The sequence below is a fragment of the Centruroides sculpturatus genome, unplaced genomic scaffold (assembly GCF_000671375.1).
Source record: "Centruroides sculpturatus isolate CEXI.00-Female unplaced genomic scaffold, Cexi_2.0 scaffold572, whole genome shotgun sequence".
NCBI classification, from domain to species: domain Eukaryota; kingdom Metazoa; phylum Arthropoda; class Arachnida; order Scorpiones; family Buthidae; genus Centruroides; species Centruroides sculpturatus.
The window spans coordinates 303,839-315,738 of NW_019386150.1; the positions used below are offsets into that span (position 1 = coordinate 303,839).

The 11,900-nt window shown below is 29.9% G+C and overlaps 1 protein-coding gene across 1 annotated transcript in view; it reads right to left on the reverse strand.

Moving 5' to 3' along the window:
• Nucleotides 1-11,900, reverse strand: part of LOC111613818 (transcription factor 4-like) — a 254,159-nt gene that overhangs the window by 51,569 nt on the left and 190,690 nt on the right. The window contains exons 11-12 of the mRNA XM_023355168.1: nucleotides 10,246-10,327; nucleotides 3,066-3,286 (exon numbers count right to left, since the gene is read on the reverse strand). Coding sequence (XP_023210936.1) covers nucleotides 3,066-3,286; nucleotides 10,246-10,327 — 303 coding nt within the window. The remainder of the gene's footprint in view (nucleotides 1-3,065; nucleotides 3,287-10,245; nucleotides 10,328-11,900) is intronic.

The following is an 11,900-nucleotide window of genomic DNA, read 5'->3' on the forward strand; positions in this document are numbered from 1 at the left end:
GGTATACAAAGAAATTTTGTAATTCATTTTTTTGTAGTTAGTGTGAATACATTTCACCTAGTCCAGACTATGAGTACCTTTTGATATACATTAAATTTCAATTTTTAATTCTAAATTAAGTTTTTCTTTTTGATGACTGGTTGCCTGCTAATAGTGTCATAATACCAGTCTTAACAAACTGGTACTTTTATACTTGAGTGTACCATTAAATTAACACCCACAGAAAATATAATTTTTATTCAATATATAAACAATAAATCCAAAAACCCAATTTATTAAATTAGCCTTATTATAGTCCAATAATGTGGCAGATTGGCATTTATTCAATTTACCCTATATTTACCATAATTTATTGATAGATAAATAAAGTAATCTAATATACATTAAGAAGAAAGTTTGTTAGTTTGTTTTTTTTTATATGTTTTGATACTGTTTAAGCAAATGCAAAGAAACTTTTCAGGAACCAGCCTCTTATCCAGAAGAAAGTCTATGACTATTTTTGATTGAATTGATTTCAACCTCTGCCACATCAGGCTGCCTTTCTATCTGACTAGTAGGATGATGACATTCAAATAGGAAAATTACGTAAAATGAAGTTACCATCAAGTACAAAATATTCTCTTAGGGGATTTCAAGGTGCAAAGTTTAAATATTTGCTCCATTTTTTGAAAAATTTGATTCATTAACTGATTACCATTTCACATTTGGCTGTGAATGATACAGTACAACAAAATTAACATTAGGCAAAATTTGAATGTCTTGAATTATCTTCTCATGCTGGCAGAAATGAAAGACTATTTTCTGTTGAAAAACATCAATTCTGTCTACCTGACCAACATTTAAGTATAGCATTCTTAGTAAGCACAATTAATGTACTCAGAGGTACATGAATTGTTAATCTTTGGTCCATTTGCCTAAAAATCTGATTGTTCATTGTGTTGCAATTTTCAGATTGCTGACCTATACATTCCCACTGCCATCCATTCATCTGGCCTTTGTCAATCTCAAGAACACAGTTAGATAAATGAAAACCAAGGCCAGATATGAAAAGGTTAGCAGCTAGAAGTGTCAATTAACTATATATGAACTTCCAATCTAGAATGGAAGTCATGTAATATTTTTAAATTAGGAGCTAATTAAAAGTTGCAACCTAGTATTGTGACGATATCTATTTATCTATCAAAGGGAAGGCTGATCAGCTGCACCCAGTGGGAAGGGAAAGGGAAAAGGAGGAGGAAAAAGGAAGGGAAGAAAGGTAAAAAGCAGGAGATCCATGAGCACCGGGTCCATTTATTAAACCATATATTTAATTTCGTTAAGTTCTGCACAGGAGTAAATAAATAATAGGATTTACATTAAGAACTAAAATTACATATGTAATGTCCATATATACAGGAAAAAAAAAAACAGAGAATGCTTAATCAACATTAGTTGAATTATTATTGCAGTGTCTTAGTGGGAACAAAAGTTCCCTTGAGCATAAGGGTGGTTGGGTTGTTGCTATTATTGTGATAATATCACAATAACATACATTCAATGTTTTGTTTTCACTTTTGATATATTTTAAAAAAAGATTAATTTTCTTTTTCAGAGTAGATTTTTGTCAATTTTATTCTTTGGTTACATTTTCTTTTTTCTCATTATAATTTAACACTTCATAATGAAAATGACAATGATAGGCTAAAATAACCAAAATCTTAATATGATTTTCATTTTAATGTTTGTTGTTCTTACTTTTTGTCCAGACAATGCCAGGCACATCTGGTAGTTTACCATATTTTTTTGCAGATAACCTGTGCATCTTCAGTTAAAAACTGAATTTGAAATAAGGAACTGACTATAAAATGGGTCAAGCTAATTTCACAATCTTGCAACTTCCAATTTATTATGAATTTCTTAAAACAATTTTTCATTTGTATAAAATAAAGTCACTATGCATATCTTTAGAAAATGTAAAATTTTTCTGTGCTGCAGATATATTCATCTATCATTACAAAATTTTCCATCATCATCAAAGGCAATTACAAGTATACAGATATAAATGTGTAAATAATTATAGCCAATTATTTATGGCAGTTATGAATGTCTATTTGCTATACATTGGGTTTCAGTTGGTGTTTATATTGCCTTGCCAGGTATGCAATGGCTGACTGAGTGCCTTGAGTGAATGTTTCTGGACGAGGGCACANCAAGCCGGTGTTGCCAGCTTACCACCCATAAAAGAACAACAAAATGGACTTACAAGTATTTTTATTGAAGAATTGAAATTAAACTCAGTATTTTTTAGCACCACTTTTGTTTTTAATCACTGCTGCAATCCCGTTAGGCATATTATAGATCAGAGAATGACAGTAGGCTTGACAAATCTCTGTACACGAGACATTCTTTATGACTTCAACAAGTTCTGTAGCACTTGATGGTTGCTTTTCTGCCACTTTATTTTTTACAGTACGACAGATTCTCAATTGGGTTCAAATCTTGGCTGTTATCTGGCCAGTCAAGCACCTGAATTTCCTCCACCATCAGATAGTCCCTAACAGTTTTTTGACCTGTGACATGGAGAACCATCATGCATAAAAATGGAACATTGATGAACATGCATGTGAAGTTTCAACTTATCACATAACAAATTAAGGTAGTGACTTCCGTTCATAGTGGTTTTAGGCGACAGGAAATTCAAAGCAGCAGTACCAGACACAGACATTGCACCCTATATCATCCGGCTTGGAGGATGTTTCATGGTTGGACTTGTATATCTTTTCTCATATCTCCTTCCCATTGGGGGCGAACACTTCTAGCACGAGCAGAAAATTGCTGGATACTTGACTCATCAGAAAATAACACTGCACTCAACTGGTGTACTGTCCAGTTCTTATGTTTCTGGGCGAAAGTCAGTTGTTTCTTTTTCATGTTTGAGGTAAGCCGAGATATCCTAGCTGGTTTGTAGAATAATAAAGCAAAATCTTTGGTTAAACGTCTTGAAATAGTACTCAAACTGATGTTGGTGCCCTTTGTAGCGATTGTATGTTTAATTTTCTTGCTGGAGGTGTTGGAGATTTTACTACCATCCTTCGGATCATATGATCATTATGAGCACTCGTTTTTCTTGGGCGACTGCTTCTCTTCAGATCTGTGTATTTTCCTGAATTGTTAAATTTACTGACAGCTTGATAAATAGTAGTCTTGCTCACATGTACCCTTTTAGCTATTTCATAATCAAAAAAGCCAACTTTATGCAGGGCCACTATTTCTGCCCTTTTTGCAACAGTAAGTGATGGCTTTTTACCTATTACAATGATTAAAAAACAGCATCTCTATGGTTAAATCCACAAAACAACTGGCGATGAATGAGATGGGGGTGGTTATTTATAGCAGTCAAAAGTGTCTGATGCATTCAACACATAAAATGATGCAATATTCTATGTAAATGATGCTATGTTTTAAAATACAAAAAATCAGCTGCTGGTCTTAAACTTTTGCACACGACTGTACATATTTTGAAGTGTTTAAGGATAAGGTATAGCAAAAGGATAGGGTAATGAAAATGTAAACATAAAAAGATTAAGTGCACCTCTAAAGTAGTAATGGAACTTTCACTAACCATATAGAATTTAATTATTTCTTGTTTAATTTACTACTCTCTGTGTGTCAATACTGTTCTGAAATTATGTGGATGTACAGTATATCAATTTTGTCATTGCATTAATATAATTGTTGTGTACATGTATATAAATATTTCATAGTGTGCATTATCTTAGTTGTATTTTGTTGTACTGTATTTAGATAAACAGTAATATAACTTTATGCTCAATTATTATGTAGCAGATTGGAAACAGCCTGTGGAACTACAAAAAATCAGAGTGAACACTTTTATTTTTCCGTAAATCTTACATTTAGTTGTGTTTCTCAATGTGTCCACCTTTTGCATATTATATGCTCCACACTCTATGTGGCCAAGCCTTTAGAGCCCGCTCTATCATCTCTTGGGAAAGTTCTTGTAATTTCTTCTCGAATGGCACGTTTTAATCCATTACATTTTGTTTCTTTCTTCTATTTCAAGTAGCCCCATAAGAAATAATTGCAGGGAGCAGCATTAGAACTGTTTTGCAACCATTGTAAGGATTTGATAAATGCAATTTGCTTTTCTGCAGGAATACAATTGTACCTTTGTTGTATGTGAAAGCAAGAGTCCTAATGAAATACAAAGTCACTATCTGAAAACAGTCTCTTGGCATCTGACAGGAAGAAAGGAAAAAGGATCTTGATGTAGTATTTTTATGATGCTTTTGCCCCAAGTCCTACGAAAATAAGCTTCGTTGCTTCCTTTGCTGAAATTCCAGCCCAAACCACAATTCCTCCTTGCAGATGAAATGCTGAAGTTGATGTGGTGCTTAGGAGTGATTTTGGCCCATTAATGTAGCAGATATTCCTCTTGTCTCAGGATTTAGTGAGATAAAACCAACTTTCATCAGTTGTGATAAGTTTTTGTCAGCAGGTGGCAGAATGACCAATACCTGAAGTATCCCTTTTGGATGAATGCATTAGAAACCTCATAGCATACAGATTTCTTGAGTTTAAAGCCCACTTTCTTCAGATTATAATTGGTTACTTGTTGGCTAACACCAAACCTCTGTCCCATTTCTGATTGTGTTGGTTGGTTCTCCATACTGGTCATAGTCTAGTCTCTTTAATGTTGCCTTTGGTAGAATACATTTTCAACCACCACACCATTGCTTTGCTGTGATCCTTATCTGGATGCTCTCTGCTTACCATTTTTAATGTTTGAAATCTATCCAATGAAAACGCATTATCCTTAAATTCTTCTGAAATTGTCTGAAGAACTACCCAGGTTCTAAAAGAGTCCTAATTATCCCAACTGTTTCATCACTTATTTTCTTATTCACCATTTCATCCTAGATAACTGTTCTGAACACATCACTTGCAAGACTTTCTACAATTCAAATGTCACCCATATTACTCTAAAAAATATTACATCACTTTCATTATGACACTCACTTATAAGTATTAACTTTGTTCTTTTTTTGCAGGCATGTACTTTGTTTCAGTTAATTTAATTACAAGAAATTACAATTTTCAACAAGTATAAATATATCAGGTTATGTCAAACAGCTTAAGTTCAGTTGCATGATAAAGGATATAATCTCTTATTAAAAACTTACAAGGGAATGTAGTGTCCAACATCTTTAGATTCCCTAGTATAGTTTATCTTTGTAATTCCAAAGGAAAAAAATTTAAAAATTAGAAAAACAGAAATTTGAATTCAAATCTTTATTAATTGAAATGTAACACTTATAACTAAAGTAATAAACAAACAACACTGCCAAATTTCAATCAGGCTGTAATATGCAGGCTGTAATTAATTGTAACTAATATGCAATTTGGACTAAAGATAGATGATTAAGCTGCAATCTCAAGTTAAATTTAATAGTTAGAAATAAATAAATTAACTTAAATATTCTGGAAGAAAAGATCAATCCAGAATGGGACTTGAACCTGCAACTCCTGAGTATCATGTAGATGTTTATTAATTACACTATCCAGATCTGCATTTGATCATCACTTCCAGACCAATCAATTCAGAAAATATACACAAGTGACACAAATATAGAATTCTTTATGGAGTTAAAACCATAACATTAAAAGTGCTTAGCAAATAAACACATAAAAATAAAACACCTTAATTAGTTTCTGAGAAAAATATATAATTGAAAACAAACACTTTCAGCCTGATTAACAGGCCATCATCAGGTCAAAAACAAAAATGGAGCAGATACATTCCATGTATAGAATACAAATGAAATGATTTTTATGTTAAAACCACAGACCATCCTCATTTGTAACAACATTTATTTTTCAAATAACATTAAAAAAAAAAAAAATCACTATTTTTTACTGTTTGTACTGCAATGGTATCATTCCAAAACTCAAGAAATAGTATGCCATACATGTATATTATCTTTAGGCATTTGTTCTTGTTTTTTATCGAAACAACTATGTAAAAAAGGAAACTCAAAATAACCATCTAATGTTATTATGCTATCATATGTAAGCAATGAGGTGTTAAATATAATAACAGCTTTAATTAAATCACATCATCACTCTCTATAGTAATGTCTACTGAAGAATTCAAAAATTTTCTGTTAAACTCAATACTTTTCAACTGTAATATTTCCAGAAACTTACATGCATATGTATGTAGATTTGAATAGTTCAATAAATTTGTATAAAAAAATTTTTCTACAAATATACAATTCCTTCATGAAACAAGTTGTTTAATGTAACTTAGTCAAATAACTTTATTATTGTTTAGTGTGTCTTGTTCAATGTATTGTTTATTGTAACTTGAATTTTAAGTAAAAAAAAAAAAACGCTACTTTTGTTTGAATGACTTAACAAAAGTATTAGTGAATTGTAGCTATTTCAAAAATTTGAAAGAAATATCTTTAAAGACAGTTCTTCATTCTTTATTTAAATGTTCTTTGGAGAATGCTGAAGATGGAATAAAACATCTCAAAAACATTTAATCATGTAAGCAATTTTATTAAAAACTTCTAAAAAATTTATTCTTGCGTTACTACTTGCCTTTATAGTATATTAAATTAAATTCTGTTATATTGAAAAGATAAATATAAATTCATAATAACTAGCTGTTACCTACCCGCGGCTTCACCCGTGCAGAATTTGCAATTTGATAGAAATAACCCTCCCTTGGTACCTCACTAAGATTCTCAATCATTAGTTGTTACTATAAAAACAAAAAAAATCACATCTAAAATAGTACAGTAGAAGCTGTTCTTCAGGTTAAACCTTAATCCTCTCCCTCTGCGGGGGAATTTCCAAAATTCCCTTCTTAGTGTGCATTTTCATGATGTACCCTAACTGTGTACCAAATTTCACCTCTTTAGGTTCAGCAGTCTGCTCTGGGCGATGATGAATCACCCAGTCAGTCAGTCAGTCAGGACATGTAACTTTATATATTTACACTATTAACATTAAAATACAGTTATTATTCATATAATAAATTATATGCACAACACAAAGTTTTCATCCAGAAGACAATTGCCAATCATAATACTTGTAATATAGCCATCTTGTAGAGAAGTTTTGAACTAGATACTAACAACTGGATTACATCTTAGATATAAATTTCCATTAAATTAATATTTTAAAAAACTTGTAATAGTTATGAAGTTTCTGAAATAAAATTATGTAACTGATAACTGTTTAAATGTTAACTATTTGAGGCAGTGTACAAATTATGATGGAAATCAAAGTGCAAAAGTAAAAATTAGAAACAATGATTTCACAATTCAAACAAAGATTTAAGTTTTAAGATTTTTTACATATTAAAAAAGTTGCATTAATTTTATTTTACAGAATAAATTTAAATACATAAATTATATCACAGTATAAAGTTTCAGATACAATTAACAGTAATTCTTACCATAGTGCTGAGAAACTGTTGCTTGGGCTGAATTAGTGGAATGAGAAGACCTATTCCTTTCTGGCAGACTGAGTGGACTTGGCTAAAATTAAATTTTAAAACAACTAATAAGTACATTAAAGTATAAAAATAGTTATTTTAAGTAAAATTTAAAATATATACTTCTTTAAAGTCAAAATGTAAAAATTTGATCCATAGGTTATTTTATGAATTAAATAGAACTGAATAATTAATAAAAAAATTCAAATTTTATTCAATTTATATTTTATAAGACTTTCAAATAACATAAAAATGACTTTCAAAAGTCAAAAACATAAGTTTAAAACCAAATAATACATTTATTGAAGGATTTAAAAAGCTATTTAAAAAACATTGTCTCAAAAATGGAAATACAAATATGAAATAACTATATGAATGACTGAAGGTAAAAAATGTTTCAGGAGCATTTGTGATCTGTTCTAAACAAAATATGCATTGATTGCTCCAGTATAAACACTTCTACAAAAAAAATACTTCATTCATATTCTAACATTTGCTTCAGAAATATGAATAATCAATCATCAGCAGGGAAAAGAGAATGTTGCATAGAGATGAAGGAAGTTTTTAAAAACAAAGCTTAGAAGAGTTTGTCTATATAGAATCAGAAATAAATATATGAGAGCTCAAAATTGGGATTTGCAAATATAAAATATCATTTGAAAGAATGTGGAAGAAATGGTTTAAACAAGTGAAAAAAAAATCATCCAAGATAATCTCCAAATTACTGATATTAAGTCAAGGAAGCAAGTGGATCAAATCAGATTTATAAATCAGGAATGGATAGAACTTGAGGAACATATAAGAAGAAAAAATTAAAGACTTCATTTCACTGAACTGATACTCTAATGAAACAATGTATGTGCAATAATAATCATTAAATCTATATAGAATTTGCCACAGTTTGTATAAAGGTGTTTGTCTCATAACTCTCAATTTTATGACTGACTATATGAGAAAATCAAATAATAAAATTCATCATATGTATATTAAAAAAACTTATCTATATTTACAATTTTAATACCACAGATTTCCAAAAAATAACATTTTATTTAATTTTTAATTTATTTATTGTAGTTAAAACCAAATGATATTTTGCATTGTTTTAAGTTCCCAAACTTATAAATTTGTTAAATTCATTTTCCTAATTAACTATACTATTCATTATTATAATTTTTTGTTTCATTGAGAACCAATGGATCTTGTTACACTTGCAAGTTTGCTCACAAGCAGTTACTTCTTTATCACCTAAAGCTATACTGCAGTGTAAATGTAGTATATACTTCTTCAATTCATATAATTTGTAGCATATTGTTGTTTTTGTTAAATTATAATGTCATCTTAGAAAAAGTCAAATACATACTATTCTATCCAAAGAAAACAAAACCTAAGAGTTTAAATATAAAAAAAAGCGATGAATATCAATGATGCAAAAATATACACACTTTAAAAATTCGAGTATAAAAAGTGACATCACAATCTTCTTGCTTTTCTAACAATGTTCATTTTTTTTCAAATATGCCTCATGAAAAAACTTTAGATTTAAAAAAAAACAGTCAAATTACAGCATTCTGATCAGCAGGAAAGAGATATAAATATATAGAAAAATCTTAAACCAATTTATTGACATAATTCGGAATTTTGTGACAAAACAATGTCGCTATGGTATAAAAAATATGCGGGACATGGGAATGCTCAATCATCAGGATAAAGTTTTGAATTTCCAACTTCTTTTCATATGCCAGATCATGTGCACCAGAATGTAGCTGTGGTACCTCAGTAGTTATTCATTTCAATTTTTTTACACATAGAAAGCAATTTGTTAAAATATCAATAATTTTGTTTTAATTTACTAATTTAATTTATTTTCTCAGATCACTCCTATTGACTTTTGAACGTTACGATTCTGTTATATTGAAAAGATAAATATAAATTCATAATAACTAGCTGTTACCTACCCGCGGCTTCACCCGTGCAGAATTTGCAATTTGATAGAAATAACCCTCCCTTGGTACCTCACTAAGATTCTCAATCATTAGTTGTTACTATAAAAACAAAAAAAATCACATCTAAAATAGTACAGTAGAAGCTGTTCTTCAGGTTAAACCTTAATCCTCTCCCTCTGCGGGGGAATTTCCAAAATTCCCTTCTTAGTGTGCATTTTCATGATGTACCCTAACTGTGTACCAAATTTCACCTCTTTAGGTTCAGCAGTCTGCTCTGGGCGATGATGAATCACCCAGTCAGTCAGTCAGTCAGGACATGTAACTTTATATATTTACACTATTAACATTAAAATACAGTTATTATTCATATAATAAATTATATGCACAACACAAAGTTTTCATCCAGAAGACAATTGCCAATCATAATACTTGTAATATAGCCATCTTGTAGAGAAGTTTTGAACTAGATACTAACAACTGGATTACATCTTAGATATAAATTTCCATTAAATTAATATTTTAAAAAACTTGTAATAGTTATGAAGTTTCTGAAATAAAATTATGTAACTGATAACTGTTTAAATGTTAACTATTTGAGGCAGTGTACAAATTATGATGGAAATCAAAGTGCAAAAGTAAAAATTAGAAACAATGATTTCACAATTCAAACAAAGATTTAAGTTTTAAGATTTTTTACATATTAAAAAAGTTGCATTAATTTTATTTTACAGAATAAATTTAAATACATAAATTATATCACAGTATAAAGTTTCAGATACAATTAACAGTAATTCTTACCATAGTGCTGAGAAACTGTTGCTTGGGCTGAATTAGTGGAATGAGAAGACCTATTCCTTTCTGGCAGACTGAGTGGACTTGGCTAAAATTAAATTTTAAAACAACTAATAAGTACATTAAAGTATAAAAATAGTTATTTTAAGTAAAATTTAAAATATATACTTCTTTAAAGTCAAAATGTAAAAATTTGATCCATAGGTTATTTTATGAATTAAATAGAACTGAATAATTAATAAAAAAATTCAAATTTTATTCAATTTATATTTTATAAGACTTTCAAATAACATAAAAATGACTTTCAAAAGTCAAAAACATAAGTTTAAAACCAAATAATACATTTATTGAAGGATTTAAAAAGCTATTTAAAAAACATTGTCTCAAAAATGGAAATACAAATATGAAATAACTATATGAATGACTGAAGGTAAAAAATGTTTCAGGAGCATTTGTGATCTGTTCTAAACAAAATATGCATTGATTGCTCCAGTATAAACACTTCTACAAAAAAAATACTTCATTCATATTCTAACATTTGCTTCAGAAATATGAATAATCAATCATCAGCAGGGAAAAGAGAATGTTGCATAGAGATGAAGGAAGTTTTTAAAAACAAAGCTTAGAAGAGTTTGTCTATATAGAATCAGAAATAAATATATGAGAGCTCAAAATTGGGATTTGCAAATATAAAATATCATTTGAAAGAATGTGGAAGAAATGGTTTAAACAAGTGAAAAAAAAATCATCCAAGATAATCTCCAAATTACTGATATTAAGTCAAGGAAGCAAGTGGATCAAATCAGATTTATAAATCAGGAATGGATAGAACTTGAGGAACATATAAGAAGAAAAAATTAAAGACTTCATTTCACTGAACTGATACTCTAATGAAACAATGTATGTGCAATAATTATCATTAAATCTATATAGAATAATAAAACACACCTTTAATAATCCAGCTAATAAAAATTAATAAAATAATAACGTTTTCGACCGTTTCTTAACGATCTTCTTCAGTTACCATAACATAGAATAAAATTAATTCCGCATAATTCAATCGATCCGCATCACATCAAATTGGCGGCCTTTAGGTCCTGGATAAAAAGGGCTTATACACATTGTTCTAGCATAAAAGACACAATGGCGGAGCTAAACTACATTCTAAGGATTGCGGAACAACAAAAGAAAATCATAAAGAATCTTATTACATCCTTCCAAACAACTAAACAACAGCATCCCACAGTAGACGGTAGACAAAGGATGGTTTTAAATTATATCCCGTTTTTAAGACAAATACATAAAGAAACGGCCAAGACTAATGATTTCAATATAGTATATCGACGCAATCCTACAGTTTTCAAGCTATTAAGAAACGATAAGAAGCATTATGACTGGAAATCGGCATCGGGAATCTACTCTATACCATTACACGATCAGCGTTTTAATTCGGATCTTGTCTATGTAGGCGCAACAATGCGCAAATTACAACAACGTATCAAGGAACATAAATATACGATTAATAAGAAAATTGATAACACCGTGCTATCGTCTTACGCAACGCAACACGACATCCAAGTCCATTGGGATCGGGCGGAAATTATTAAACCAACGACAAATTTACATACAATGAAATATCTGGAGAAATTAGAGATCTTTAA